Genomic DNA, 15664 nt, shown 5'->3' with positions numbered 1-15664 from the left:
AGTTGAGGTTGTATGACATCAATTTGTAGTGCACCCAGTCAGCAGTTTTAGAATTTTCTCCCCTTCATTCAGTAGCGCATGAATACTTGTGTGTGTGTATGTGCAGATATATGTGTGTATATATGCATATATGTGTGTATACATATGTTTATATGTGTGTGTATGTATACAAAAGAAAGGCAGAAGATATACATACACACACATATAAAGACAAAGGCAGATGGTGAGAGTGATCCAAAGCACAGACTTGACTGGGTACATTTCATGATAGGATGAAGGTACAAGGATCTAAGAGGATTGAATTGATTCATCCAAGGGGTAAAGATGGGGAAGGGAGAATTTAGATAGTACAGAGGTGATTGCTTGGGAAAGAGCTGAGGGTTCACGGGATTAGAGGTAACAATATGGATAAAGAACAGGGCTTGGGGTTACAATGCAATAGAAAAGGTGAAATGATAATAGATTGTGACCAGATTGGGGAATTTCAGAGTATGTGAACATGGAAGGGGTACATTTGTGGATGATGGTAAGATCAGAGATGTGACTGTTTTTGTGTATGGCTGATGTAGGGTGGAAGTTGCTCATGTATAATGTGTAAATTAGGAACTCCAAGGTTAGGGCATTTGAGGCAATATAAATGTTTGTTGAAGTCCCCAGGTGTGAGAGTAGTAGTTAGGGAAGAGATAAAGATTGTGAATTAGTCACTAAACTCATTGAGGATAGAAGGTGAGAACCCTGAAGTAGGCAGTAGACTATAACTACCAAAATTTGGCTTCTCTACAGATGCTTAATATCATTTGGCCTTTCCATCTTCCATGAACTAAATTCTCCTTTATGTCTTCCCGATGAGAGCGTAAAGTCCCTGAGAGCAGAAACTCTCTTACTTTCCTATCTGTATCCGTCACTTGGCCCAGTGCTTGGTACATAGCAAGGGCTTAATAAATTCTTTTTTTTCCCCTCTGTTGTAAGAAGGATTTTTTTTTTAAAACAGCATTCTCATTTATTATGTACAGCTTTTTTTTCTTCAAGTTGTAGCTTTCTAAACTGTCCTGCTTATGTGGTCTTTTTCCAGCTCTTCATTTTCAGGTTTTGTTTTGTTTTTTAGCAAATAGTATTTAATTTTTTCCACTTACATGTAAAGATAGTTTTTAGCATTCACTTTTTTTTTTTTTTGCCTTTTGGAGGAGGGCAATTGGAGTTAAGTAACTTGTCCAAGGTTACATGGCTAGTTTTTTTGTGTGTGGGTGTTAAGTGTCTGAGGCCGGAACCAAACTTGGGTCCTCCTGACTCTGGGGCCAGCACTTTACTCACTGCGCCACCTAGCCTCCCAGCATTCACTTTTTATAAGATTTTCAGTTCTAGATTTTCTCCCTCTTTCTTTCAGAGGGGGACCAGGCAGGAGACAAGGAGCAATGGAATATTCCTGGGAGTTTTCATTTGGGATCTCTTTTAGGAGGTGATCTATGGATTCTTTCTGTTTCTACTTTCCCCTCTTGTTCTAAGAGACCTGGGCAGCTTTCTTTTAAGATTTCTTGAAGTAGGCCCTGTTTTTGTTGAAGGCTTTTAGGCAGTCCAGTGAATCTTAACTTTTTTTTCTCCTGAATCCGTTTTCCAGGTCATTTGTTTCAGCCTTGCATTTTCTTCTTCTTCTTTTCCTAATCTTTTTTTACTTTATTTCAATATATCCTGTTGTCTTATAGAATCACTAGTTTTTATTTGGTTCATTCTAATTTTCAGCTAGTTTGTTGTTGGGCATAGTTTTATATCTCTTGAGTTAAACTGTTCATTCCTCTTCCATGGTTCTCATTTAATTTCCAATTTTTTTTCCTCTAGTGCTCTCATTTCATTGATTAAAAGATTTTTTAAAACTTTCTTTATAAACAAACAAATAAGCCCAACGCTTACTTCGTCTCTTCCAAGAATTCAAGTTGTGCTTTTCTTTGAGGTTTTGCTTGTAGATATTTTAGGCTCATTCTTTCTTCTGGGTTTATGTTTTGAGTGTCCCTGTCACCATAATAGCTTTTTATGGTTGGATTCTTTTTTTGTTTGCCTATTTTTCCAGCCTTCTTCCTGACTCTGGACTTGATGTCAGGGCTGGATTCTGTGCACTTCTGGAGGGAAGGTCTAAGGTGGTCCTGCTGTTGCTTTCTTGGGGGTAGTGAATGTTGTTGTTCCAGGTTATCAAGGACAGCTCAGGCTGGGGACCTGCTTCTAAAGTGGTCTTATCAAAGGCAAATTCTGAGCTAGTCTGAGCTCTGAAAGTTCCTGACCTGGGTTTGGATCTGAGCAATAATAGACTACTATTGGTCTCAGCCCTTATCAACCTTCTGGGAATTGCTGCTGGTTCAAAGGCATAGAAAAAGGCCTCTCTTTGGCCTGGGATTCTGACCCTTATTCAGGGCTGGAAACTGGATCTAAGACCCTTCTCTTCTCTGGGGTCTGAGTCACACTGCTGCTATTTGCTTCTGAACTTCCTCTTGGTATGCAGGCTGATGCCTCTGACTGCTCCTTACCCTGGAATGCCACCCCTGGGTGTAGGTCCTTTCTGTCTGTGCTGGAACTGGAACCAGGCACTGAATAATGAACCTCCTCGTTCCTTTCCCCTACATGAGTTTGCTGTGTTCCAGTCTGCCCTGATGCACTAAAGTGTTTCAGGTGTACCCTCCTAGACAGACCCCATACTCTGTGACCACAGATCTTTCAGTGTGTTTCTCTATGCCAACTTGGGCTGGAAAAATGACAGTGATTTTTTTTCCTTGTATTTCCCAATAAGGATTCAGCCATTTTCTAGATCTGTTTGGAAGAATTTTATTTTTGGGGGGTAGGGGGAATTCACAGTACTAATTTTTTCTGATCTGCCATGTTGATGCTACTTCTTCTTTGACTCTTTGCAACCAACATTGTTCCTCTCTGTCCTTCTCCCCTCCCCAGCCAAATGTCACAGAAGTGAATTTGGATTTATTTCATGTAGACTACCTATTCAGCATTTTATATATGATATTTGTTTGGCCTTGTTCTCTGTGTAGTAGGGCAAGCTGCCTCTGTTATTCCCTCTCATATATTGTTTTTGTCTTGATCCTTAAAGTTACCTTGGTTCTGGGACTCAGAGGTGTGTGTTTGCATGACTTCTTGGCCAATTTAGAGACTTTTAGTTCGAGATTAAGATGACAATAAATTAGAAGCACACATCCTCTCTGTTTCTAGCTTCATGGTCATAATGTTGGTTACCTTTACTCTTTGTGTAGAAAGCAGAATTCAAGTATAAGTCTGTGCTTATCGAGCCTTAAATATGTTTAAGGGGCATAGGTTATTTGACAAGTTTCTGAAATCTTCAGAAGTTGTAGTGATGGTCTAAATATGGGATTGAGTAGTGCCACACCTTACACTGTATCACGAATAAAGAGAATATATGGGGGTATAAAATTAGACCAGAGGTTTGTTGACCCAAATGCATGAAGATATTGCTTTAAAGGAATGCTCTATAGATTTTTATGTATTAAGAAATAATTTTTCTGGAAGGATGGTTGAATTTTCAAAGTACCTGACCATGACTGACACTGTGACAAGTCTTAATGATGCCCTCTTGACCCCTTAGCACTTGCTTTTCTTTCTTTTTTTTTAATTAAATTTATTTATTTTTAGTTTTCAACATTTACTTCCATAAGTTTTAAATTTTTTTCCCCTCCCTCCCTAAGATGGCATGCAATCTGATATAGGCTTTACATATACATTCCTATTAAACATGTTTTCACATTAGTCATGTTGTATAGAAGAATTATAAGGAATGGGAAAAACCATGAGAAAGGAAAAAAAAAGAAAATAGTCTGCTTCACTCTGCATTCAGACTCTACAATTCTTTCTCTGGATGTGAATAAAGGTTTCCATTATGAGTCCTTTGGAAATATTTTAGGTCCTTGAATTTCTGAGAAGGGCTAAGTCTATCAAAGTCAGTCACCACAGACTGTGGTTGTTACTGTGTATAATATAATGTTCTCCTGGTTCTGCTCACTTCATTCAGCATCAGTTCATATAAATCTTTTCAGGTTTTTCTGACATCCACCTGTTCATCCTTTCTTATAGCATAGTAGTATTTCATTACATTCATATACTACAACTTGTTCAGCCATTCCCCAGTTGATGAGCATCCTGTCAATTTCCAGTTCTTGGCCACCACAAAGAGAGTTGCTATAAATATTTTTGTACATGTGGGTCCTTTTCTCATTTTTATGATCTCTTTGGAATACAGCCCTAGAAGCGGTTTTGCTGGGTCAAAGGTATGCCCATTTTTATAGCCCTTTGTACATAGTTCCAATTTGCTCTCCAGAATGGAGAGTTCCAATTTGCTCTCCAGCTCTCAACTCTACCAACAATGAATTAGTGTTCCCACTTTCCTACATCCTTTCCATCATTTATCATTTTTCTGTTTTATCATGTTAGCCAATCTGATAGGTGTGATATGGTACCTCAGAGCTGTTTTGATTTATATCTCTTTAATCAATGGTGATTTAGAGCATTTTTTCATATGACTATAGATAGCTTTAATTTCTTCATCTGAAAACTGGCTGTTCATATCCTTTTCAATTAGGGAGTGACTTGTATTCTTGTAAATTTGACTCAGTTTTCTATATATTTTAGAAATGAGACCTTCATCAGAAACACTAGTTGTAAAAATTCTTTCCTAGTTTTCTGCTTCCCTACTAATCTTGGTTGCATTGGCTTTGTACAAAAACTTTTCAGTTTAATGTAATCAGAATTATCCGTTTTGCATTTCATAATATTCTCTATCTCTTGTTTGTTCATAAATTTCTTCATTCTCTATAAATCTGACAAACTATTCTTTGCTCCCCTAATTTATTATTATCAGCCTTTATATCTAAGTCGTGTACCCATTTGGACTTTATTTTGGTATGTGGTGTTACATGTTGGTCTATGCCTAGTTGCTGCCATACTCTTTTCCAGTTTTCCCAGCAGTTTTTCTCAGATAGTGAGTTCTTAACCCAGAAGCTGGGGTCTTTGGGTTTATTCAACAGTAGATTGCTATAGTCATACACACTGTGTCTTGTGTACCTAACCTCTTCCACTGACCCACCATTCTATTTCTTAGCCAGTACCAAGTGGTTTTGATGATGTTTTTTCTTTCTTTGAGCTGCTAAAATGTCACTGAACTACAAGATACTTTAAAAATTAACAGGCAGTAAATTATTTATAATGGAAAATGGTATTTATTGCATTTTAAAGCGGACTTTTCAGTCAAAAGTGAAGACTGAGCTCAGTCTTCAGTGAGTCCTTAACCTATTAATAGTTGCCCACATAATACATGTTGATATATGTCCTTGCACAAAGAGTGTATTGATAATTTGAAGAATTTTAAAATTGCTGAAGTCTCTAAAACTCAGAGGTAGCTGACTGTAAAGTAGATAGAGTGATAGATTTGGTGTCAGGAAAATCTGAGTCAAATGTTTCCTTGGCTTCAACACTATCTGTGTAATTCAGGACAAGGTATTTGACCTGTTTCAGTTTCCTCATATAAAATGGGGATCTAGGAAAATATTATATCTTAGTAGTTATTGGAAGTTCTTCATCCAAATCTAGGTCTGGGTTAATCCATTAGCAGTCATGTTGCTCTGAGACAGAATAATAAAACAATGCTCCTAAAAGGCTCTTTGGTCATTTAGCTGACTTCATTTTACATCATAGTATTTTGTTCTTAATTTTAATTTTTAGCCTTCATGACCTCACTTGTTTCTATTTTTATCTTTTGTGGATTCTTTCTAGATCAGTATGTAAGTACCAAAGAATCATGGATGGCAGATTATTGTAAGCAGGACAAGGAAATGGATATAGCCAAATCAGAAAGTTGGATGGGCTCTTCTGTGGATCCCCCATGCTTTGGACAAAGTAAGATGTTTATTATATATATGAATGTCTAAGTCTTATTTGACTTAGTCCTCCTTTGTTTCACTGAGGAATTCAAAGCAGAATCATCAACCTTCATGCAGGAATCTCCAGGAAATGTTACATATTCTCTGTAGTTAATCTCTTCAACGGACAGCTTTCTAGCACAGAATGCTAAAGTTTCTACCTCTCATTGAGGAGAAGGCACACAGATCTTCAACACATTCTGATACATGTAATAAATGGATACTCCTAAAATTTCAACACAGTCAACTTCTAGAACATTGTTTCATGCTTTGAAACATTGCTTTTCCTGTGGAGTGAATGCATGATGAGTTTTAACCTCCATTGGAAACCATGTTTAATTTTCCTAAATATAGAGAATGATGGCTTAGACATAAGTCCCAAAAAGTGGAAGGGCATGGCATATCAAGGGTGAAGTAAATAAACAGCCTCAGGGTGTCCACAAAGAATCTAAGAATTGTGTATGTGTCTCTCTGAATATAGAGTAATCTCATTTTGTTCTTTGATAACGATATTTTCTTTCTTCATTGCCTCACTTTGAGCTTTGTTTTTCTAAGAGCTGAAGAGTATAATGATGAACAACAGTTTCATAACTAGCTGTCATCCAAACTCAGTTCTGTCCCAGCCCTTAAGTCTAATTTCTTTCGGGAAGTCTCTGTGATTACATTTCTTGGCTGGACTTCACATAGCCCATGAATACTTCAGAAATAATCCATCTGGTCTGCAAACATGTCATGGGCAGATGGGCTTTCTTAAGTGTCTGAAGTGTTTGAACTGGCTCATCTCTCCTCAGGGTGTGCAAGTGGCCTCTTTCTGTCTTCCTTGTACCTCTAGAAGGGAGAGACAAAGAAGTATCAGCTGTGATTCTTCTCGATGTTCCCAGTTTGCTGCTTCTGAGAGTCACAAGGTCATTGTTTCAGGAGCCAGGGCCTTTTAAACTTTGTCAGCTTCAATTCTCTGTCTCTTCCTCTAGACTTCTCAATTTATGTGTCAAGAAAATCTTAACAGTCTATGCAGAAGACTTCAAACAACCACTAGAATTTGTAGTATAGGCAAGGGAACATTTTTCTAAAGATACTTGTTTGTTGGAAGAGTCTTCATTCCCAAGTCAGTAGTAAATACTGCTGGATCTTCACAGTTCTGAAGAGGCAGCAATTAATTTTCTTTTCAATAGTTAACAGAAGAGGACATAGATGTGTTAAGTGGCATTGATAAAGTATTGCGTAGTTATTTAGTTCTAAGACATATTTTCTTAGATTTTCAGAGATACAGTCCATCTTTTTCTTTATGAAAAGATCTGTAAAAGCATATAAAAATGTCTACAACTTTTTTTTCCTTTGTCATTCCTTTCTACCCCCTGAATGAATACAAATCTTTTTTGCAAATGTACTAAAATCTTTAATATTAAACTGATCAGAATCTACAGGACTATGATAAGAAATCATGTTTTTTTTTTTTTTTTAAAGCAATTGGGGTTAAGTAACTTGCTCAAGGTTACACAGCCAGTTATTTTTGTGTGGGTGCCAGGTATCTGAGGCCGGAACTGATCCCAGGTCTCCTGATGCTGGGGTTGGTGCTCTTACTCACTGCGCCACCTGGCTGCCCCTGAGAAATCATGTTTCTAATAAATTGGAGCAAATGTAAGCAGTCAAAATTGGATTAAAAATTGGAGCCCTTGGAATTCAGATTCTTGACATGAAGTCTGATTGGAGGACATGCTAAGTTCTCAGATGTCACTGAGTAGTACACAGGAAGACTTTGGTATTATTGGGCATAATCATTGACTTTGTTTAGGAGGTTGTAGATTCTGAAGGATGAACTATTGGGCTTTGTAGAGGTGATGGATTTTGGAGCCAATGAAAATATGGCTAAAGATCTCTAATTTGGATTTTTAAAAATGTATATTTAAAATTATTTTTGCAATTAGGATTTTCAAAGCCATCAAAGTGAGGCAACTCATTAGCAGAGACCTTTTGATTATAGGAAATATATTGGATTTTTTCACTCACTTTTGGAGACACTGTCTTCCTTTGCTGACTTTAAATAAAGTTATCTTCACCACCATCTTTTTAAATAGATTTTAAAAGTAACTTTTCTGTGCCGTCTTAAGTACATGCACACTTTTAAATTCGGAGCCTTTAAAAGGCTTCAGTTTAAGAGTATGCTAGATAATTTTTCTTTACTTGATTCTGAGGAAGAGTATGGTAGTTAACATGATAGAGCTTCCACACCAGTGGGAAGTAGCTTAGACTTGGAAAAAAGAAACATCTTGATCCCTTTGTCTAGTGCGTCATTAGCCACAGCCCAAGTGCATGGTGCCTACTCTGTTTTTTTACACATATGTAAGTGATGGAGGTGAATCTGTCTGTTTGCTGTCTCTTTCCTAATCTGCTAACTTTATCTTTCCTGTCTACCAGGCCTACCCCTTGTCTACCTTAGGACTAGGAGTACAGCCAGTCTGACTAACCTAGAGCACCAGCTCTATGCTAGAGGTACAGTACAGCTGAGGGAGGGAATGCATGGCTTCTATGGTCTACCAAATGTCTTGTACAATAATCCTCTCTGACTTGGAACTGATTTTCTATCCTGCTTGTGACTATTTCATTTTAGCAAGAACAGTTAGAACATTTGACATAACATTAGAAATAAACCAAGTATTGCTTCTGATGTTATATCTTTTCCATTCCTTTTTCCCTTCTGGTGAAGGACAAAAAAACCAAAACTCCCTTCTGCCGGTTTTTGGCAGTTGTGACATTATACAAAAGGAAATACTATGTTAGCTGGTGGCCATGTCTCATGTTGAAAGGCTCGCAAATGATGGGAAAATTCTTCCACAAACCAACATTACAAATCTCTTTGTTTATAGAACACTTGGTAAACATTTATTCTTATGGGAATGCAAAGGAATTTCTGGAATATGAGACATTTTAAAATCCTCATGCTATTACTAAGATAAAAATTTCTTACAGTTTTGAATTAGGTACATGTGGTGCTTAAAAAATAGAGGAGAAAATATTCTTCATTCCTGCCCATGACCCTAGGAACCCTTGAGGTTGGGAAAAGGGGAGGAAGTGTTGGTTGACCAGGTAGAGTATTGGAAGAAAGAACATAAAAATGAGGACATCAACATTCCAATGTGCCATTTCTACATTTGATGCAGTGAGAGCACCTGGGTGCAGCTGCCCCTTGGGCATAGTGGATTTTGTAAAAGTGGATTTTGCACCTCAGAAAGCATCCACCCAAGTATAAAAACAGAGGTGTTATTGAAATGGTGGCAAAGTGGTGGGCTATTTTCTGGGAGTTTTTATCAAGATTGAAGTATGAGGGAGGATTTTAAAGAAAGATGTATTTTGACATTTATATAGCATTACATCGTTTTCAGGGTATTTCCTGGTTTATTTCATTTTATTCTTGCAAAAAACTTTAGAGATAGGTAGTTTGAACAGGGATTATTATAGATGAAGAAGCTCATATTCAGAGAGTCCATATAGTTAGTAGAAGGAGAGCTAGAATCCATGTCTTCTAATCCAGTGTTCTTTTTGCTACAAATGTCCACAGAGTGGAAACCTTGGGCTTTGTTTATAATAGCCAAATTAATTATTTGAAACAAGTCCAAAGGGGAAGACATTTCTCAAGTTGTAGCCAACTGAAGCCAAACTTAAGATGTGACTAACTTAAAACTTTCTTTCTTATTTTCTGAAGAGATTGTGGTCCCTGGAGGCAAATTTTCTAAAGCCATCAAGGGAAACCATTCTCTTTGGTGGCCTTCAAAATTTCTTTCTCCTATTGCATGGCTAGAGTCCAAACTCTGTTTATTTTGGGACATAATGTGGGAGCTATTTGGTCAGCTTGGCTTCTCCCTGGTGTAGGGTTTGGGCTGTTGTAGTGTGTGCAATCAGTGGTTTTCTCATTGGGTTAGTGAGTGTCTGAAGTTTGTTTTGGTATGTCTGACAAATATGAGAAGTTTTGTGACTTAGGCAGTGTGCCTAGCTGTGCTTTTTAATTTGTAAAACCAAGTGCTCTTTTTAAATTTTTTTTTTAAATGAAGATCTACCTTCTCTTTTTCCCACTTGCCTTCCCCTCCCAGTAGAGAAAGCAAGAAAAACAAAACCCCTCTTACATAGTCAAGCAAAAAACATTCATTGCATTGACTGTCTCCCCCACAAAGTTTCAATTTGTACTATGAATCTGGCCCCTCTCTATAAGGAGGGGGGCTGCCTGTTTCATTATGATTCCTCTGAAGTCGTTGTGGGTCATTGTACTGATTAGAGTCCCTAAGTCTTGAAATTGATTGATTTAATATGGTTTTTACTGTATAAATTGTTTTGGTTCTGTTCCTTTCACTTTGCATCAGTATATGAAAGGCTTATCAGGTTTCTCTGAAACCATCCCCTTTACCATTTCTTATAGCACAGTAATATTCCATCACACTGATATAATTTGTTCATTCGTTCCCTACTTTATAGACGTTCCCTCAATGTCCAATTCTTTGCTACCACGAAAAGAGTTGCTATAAATTCTTTTTGTATGTATGGGTCCTTTTCCTTTTCTTTACTCCTTTTTTTTTCTTTACTCTCTTTAGGCAATAGACTTAGTAGTGATATCCCTGGGGCAAAGGATATGCACAGTTTAATAGCTTTTTGGGCATACTTCCAAATTGCTCTTCAGAATGGCTGGACCAGTTCACAGCTCCACCAGCAGTGTATTGGTGGGCTTGTTTTCCCTACATCCCCTCTAGTATTTGTCATTTCATTTTTTTGCCAATCTGATGGGTGTGAGGTAGAACCTCAGAGTTAAAACCAAACACTCTTGAAGGTAAAGGCTCCTAATATTTTGTTCATTAGAACATAGTGATCAAAGTCATTTGCCACTTTTTTTTTTAAATTTGTAATTTATAAATGGAAACTTATAGCCTGACTCGCAGTGGGATATGAAAGCACATCTGGGTTATTTTCCTGCTGGGTCCCTTACTATAATGAATGCTGCTTTCTTGTTGCAGTCATAGAGTGGCAGGGGCCTTTCAGATTTCCACAATATATACTGTTTGCTCTTTAGATGGCTCTTAAATTTTTCACTTCCCCTCTGTTCTTGTCAGCAGCCTCACAATTACTTTTTAGCTTTGTGCTTTATGTCTCATTGGCTAGTAATTTAAACACACAGACACACAAAATACCTCACAAAACTTTGAAAAAAGGGAAGCTGTTAGTGTGAAAATAGGTATATGAAAAGTAGAGAAGGTATCTTTGGAAATAGCCAAGATTCTAAAAAAATGATCGACTGAATAAGTGATGGAGAGATTGTGTAAGAGAGACAGGAGGTTAAGTGTTATCCACTGGAGGTTTTCAGTTTTTAGCATTTTACTGCACTCTGGAACCTGATGAGCTCTAGTGGTTGTCAAAACAGAGGCTTGCTCTAACCTGAAAGTGCTTGTCTAGAAACACTTACTGTATTAACTTCTGAAAATATTTGGTGATAAAAAAAGATAATAAGAAAGTTATTACTTTTCAAATGGCAGTGATCTCTTCTTCCCATTAGCCATTTATGAAACCACCCCCATGCCTCACTTAGAAGGCAGTAAAAACCTGCGTGGGCTGTAGGTTATTTTTTAGCTTTCATCGCCTGGAAAAAATGTGGTCCTACAAAATGAATTTTATTTGGCCTTAGTTGTCCTCCTTGATCAGAGTTTGCTACTACTTCCTGATGCCATTTTATCTGCTGTAGCTGTAAATCCGGTTGTGTGTGTGTGAGTTGTGTTTTTATTTATTCTCTTCAAAGAGGCTGGTGAATAGGGGGGATTCAACTAAATTTGTTTTTGCTATTCTTCATATTGTCATCATCATCTCTCCAGAAAGGTCTCTAAGGAGTAGTTGGGGCCCTCTCCACTGCTACTAATACTTATATCAGTCTGGGAAGCAGAGAAAATAATGATGATAGGGATAAGGTCAGAAATAGTTCCCATATCCCTCTGCAAAGTCTTCTGTAACTGTTCTGAAAGATTCAGAACTATTGCTTAAGTGTCCTTAGTAGGGAGGAAAGGTTTCTTACTGTAAGAGGCATCCGCCGCCCGCTCCCCCCCCCCCCCCCCCCCCCCCTCCCCTCCCCCCGCCCCCCCCCCCCCCCCCCCCCCCCTCCCCCCCGCTCTTCTTTCCCTAGCCCTGTGCCCTCATCCTGGACTCTCACCAACAACCCCCAATATTCACCATACCCCAGGCAAAGAGAGCCCTAAGTCATCAGAGCCACCACAGATGACTGCCCTTTTCTGCTGCCTAATGGAGGGGGAGATGGGAGATAGGGAAGTCTATCCTTACAGTAGTTTTGGGAAATCTGTTCCTGACATCTAAGTTTGGTGCTCTGAAGATTTCTCTTTTCTCCTAGAGACATTATCATTTATTGTGTTAAGGCCTGTAATACTGTTAATGCTATAATTCATATGAGGTTTTTGTGGTTGTCCAGGGAATCAAATTAGCTTTTATAAGAATTTCTATGGGAAAAATAGCTTCTAAATTCCAAACAACCAACTTACAAAGGAACTTTTGTTGTCTCATTCATTTGTAAATTGGTGACTGACTGTATATATTGTAATTTATAATTATCTAGTCCTTTCTTGTGTGTGAATGTGGCCTCCCTAACCAGGTCACAGGCTCTTTGAGGACAGAAACAGTATCTTATATCACTTCCATATTCCCCACAGCCCCTAGGACTGTGCTATAGAAAGCTGTAGTAGTGTCCATGACATAGGGCAACTGAAAATATCCCTTTACAATGGTCTTGTGTCCTCTGAAGAGAGGGAAACTAAAATAACATGGTCACAGCAGAGGAAAACCTGTTTAATTTCCCTGGTTCAATAGGTATCTGTCTCTTCATTGGGCATATGTTGGGAATGGGTTGTCACAGAAACAAGGGGATATCTCTCTCTATTAATGAAGCATTTTAAGTAAATCACAACTTTTGAACCAGGTTTTAGATGGATCAATGTCTGATGCAGGCTTTTACCAATTCATTTTGGTTATTTACATATCTTTTGGGGGTTTACTTTTCTTGCTTCTAAAGCAGTCAACACCTGAAAGTTCTTCAGAGGTATGAGTTATACTTGGCTCAGTAGTATGATTAGGCAAGAGTGAGACAGGAAGCAGTGGATACTGACTCATGCTGTGCTCCATATTGGTGTTTGAGGCAAATTATTGCTATGCTGGATAATGAATTCACAGGTGTAGATGATTTGGAACTGGAAGGGACCATAGAGATCATTTAATCCGATACCTTCACTTTACAGGTGAGGAAATTGAGTCATTGCAGTGATTTGCTCAAGGCCACTGGGACAATAAGCAGGATCAGGATTTGAACTTAAGTCCTTGGATTAAAAATTTGACAGTCTCTTTTTCTATACCACATTTCAACGAATTCCCATTTGTCTTCCTGCCATATGCTGTATGGCAAATAGTAAATCACAGCTTTTGAACTGTGTTTTGAATGGATCGGTGTCTAATGCAGTCTTTTTGCAGTTCATTTTGGTTATGTATACATCTTCTTGGGGTTTATTTTTCTTATGTTCTTTCTGTCTTCTCTGTCTTCATTTGGTTTGTGCAGGCTGTACTTTGGGGCACCAACACCATTTAGTTGTGGGGAATTTCTTTCATATCCTGGAATATGAGTTTTCTAATAACCTTCCTTGGTGGTTTTCCCATCACAGAGATGAAAACCCCCAAACGCCGGCAGCCATTTGTCCCCTTTGCTCTGAGGAATCACACAGGGTGCACCTTGTGGTTTGCCACACTAACAACTACCCCGACCAGGTAAGGAGTCCTGACAAGATGTCTCCGTTAGTGCTTCCTGTCCTTTTTACTGCGGGCTTTTGTGAGGGTCGGAAAGGTGATATTGCAAATAGGGGGGGTTGTTTATTTTGGGAAAGAGAGACAAGCATCTCTGATCTGGCTGGCAACTTGCAGGCTTACCCTAAGATATATTCGCAGTCCAAGAGACTTGCACGGCACCTTGATCCCCTCCCCATCTTTTAAATTCTAACCAAAAGGCTATCTCTTCCTTAATCAATTGACATTTCCCACTATTATTATTGATAATTAATTTTCCTTAATAATAATAATGAACATTATTAATTATGACATGATAATGAACATTATTATTAATTGTGGTATAATAATCATTAATTAACACTCATTAACAATTTAAGCAATTTGTTTTGCACCTCTGTACAAGGTTTTCCATGTAACATTGCATATTATTACTACTTGTATTGAGGTCTTATGTTCCTATTTCCATTATTAGACACTAATAATGTGTTTTCCAAGTGCTTTCTAATTGTTGATTGATAGAGCAGAATGCCAAGTCTGAAATATCCAAATGGTGATTGGGGTCCCAGTATTTAGCAGAAGCCTGGCACATTATATTGAAAGTATGGATCAGACAAACCAGACATGAATTAGGGAAAAGGTAGGGCCCATGTGAATCTTTTTCCTTTTTTTAAAGAAACATGTGGTTGCTTGATTTAATCCCAAACCAGTTTTTTTTTTTTCATTCTTCCTCCAAGACTCCTCTGAAAACTTTCCTGAAAAAAGAAAAATAAAATTGATCTCTGAACTTATAATGCACTCCCTAGCCCAGATGGGATTGGGTGGGGTTGGGAAAACTAATGAGATTTCACCTAAGCCAAGAGAGAGACCTTCTGTAATAGTTTTCTGTCATTGAAAACTTGGCTCCTTGCAGCATGGAAATGCTGATCTTTTCACTGTAGGAACTGAAGTAGATGAATCTGTGCAGTCAACTGTTTGGGGAGTGATTCTTTTTTCTGTTTTTCTTTAAGAACATAGTTAACTGAAATGTGTCAATGCTTAGTTAACTTAGTAATCGTAGTAAAAATAGTGATTCTTCTAATAATTATTATTTACAATGCATCGTAAAGTTTTTACAAAGCTCTTGCCATGTACTTCCTTACTTGAATCTCATAGAAACTCTGTAGAGAAGGAGCTCTGTGGGTATGATTGTTATTGCAGCTTTCCAGATGAGAACTTACCAATGATATGCCCATGAAGTATCAGAGGCAGGATTCAAACCCAAGTCTTTCCTGTGCCCTTTACACTGTAACATACTACCTTTTATTTTCCCATTGGCAGTTTGGTTAGCACAGCATTTATTGAGTATATTCTGTTCACTCAATAAAATGTTCATTTATTCTAATTATACTTGAGATTTACAGGGCCTGCTTTTCTAAACTTCATTCTCTAGTTGACAGTGATGACTTTGTAGTGAAATGAACACTGATGACTACTTTAAATTAGTGTTAGTAGGAACTATCTCCAAAATTCAACTGGTTATTTTAAAATTTTTTTAAATTTATTTTAAAAATTTTTTTATTTATTTTTAGTTTTCAACATTCATTTCCACAAGATTTTGAGTCACAATTTTTGCTTTTCCCATCTTTCCCCTACTTCCCACCCCAAAATAGCAAGCCTACTGAATACCCCTCCCCCCAATCTGTTCTCTCTTATATCTTCCCCTTTCATCCCCCTAACTTTCTAATAGGGCAAGATGGGTTTCTATACCCCAATACCTGTATATCTTATTTCCCAGTTGCATGTAAAAAACGAATTTTTAAACATATGTTTTAAAAATTTTGAGTTCTAGATTCTTTTCTCCTCTACCCTCTTCACCCACCCCCACTGGGAAAATAGGCAGTTCAATATAGATTGTTCATGTGTAGCTACCCAAATCATTTCCATAGTAATTATAT

The 15664-nt window shown here is 37.8% G+C and overlaps 1 protein-coding gene across 2 annotated transcripts in view; it reads left to right on the top strand.

The window, feature by feature from the left end:
* Window positions 1-15664, top strand: part of VPS13D (vacuolar protein sorting 13 homolog D) — a 361069-nt gene that overhangs the window by 115822 nt on the left and 229583 nt on the right. The window contains exons 39-41 of one of the 2 annotated variants that reach the window (XM_069078268.1): window positions 5776-5898; window positions 8337-8411; window positions 13610-13712. In XM_069078268.1, coding sequence (XP_068934369.1) covers window positions 5776-5898; window positions 8337-8411; window positions 13610-13712 — 301 coding nt within the window. The remainder of the gene's footprint in view (window positions 1-5775; window positions 5899-8336; window positions 8412-13609; window positions 13713-15664) is intronic. The other variant, XM_069078269.1, reaches the window with a different exon arrangement.

Source organism: Petaurus breviceps, unplaced genomic scaffold (assembly GCF_028583685.1).
Source record: "Petaurus breviceps papuanus isolate PSGF00001 unplaced genomic scaffold, PetGlider_PUasm1.0 91041, whole genome shotgun sequence".
Taxonomy (NCBI): Eukaryota; Metazoa; Chordata; class Mammalia; order Diprotodontia; family Petauridae; genus Petaurus; species Petaurus breviceps.
The sequence above is the reverse complement of the archived record's forward strand: the minus strand, read 5'-3'. Positions and strand labels throughout refer to the sequence as shown.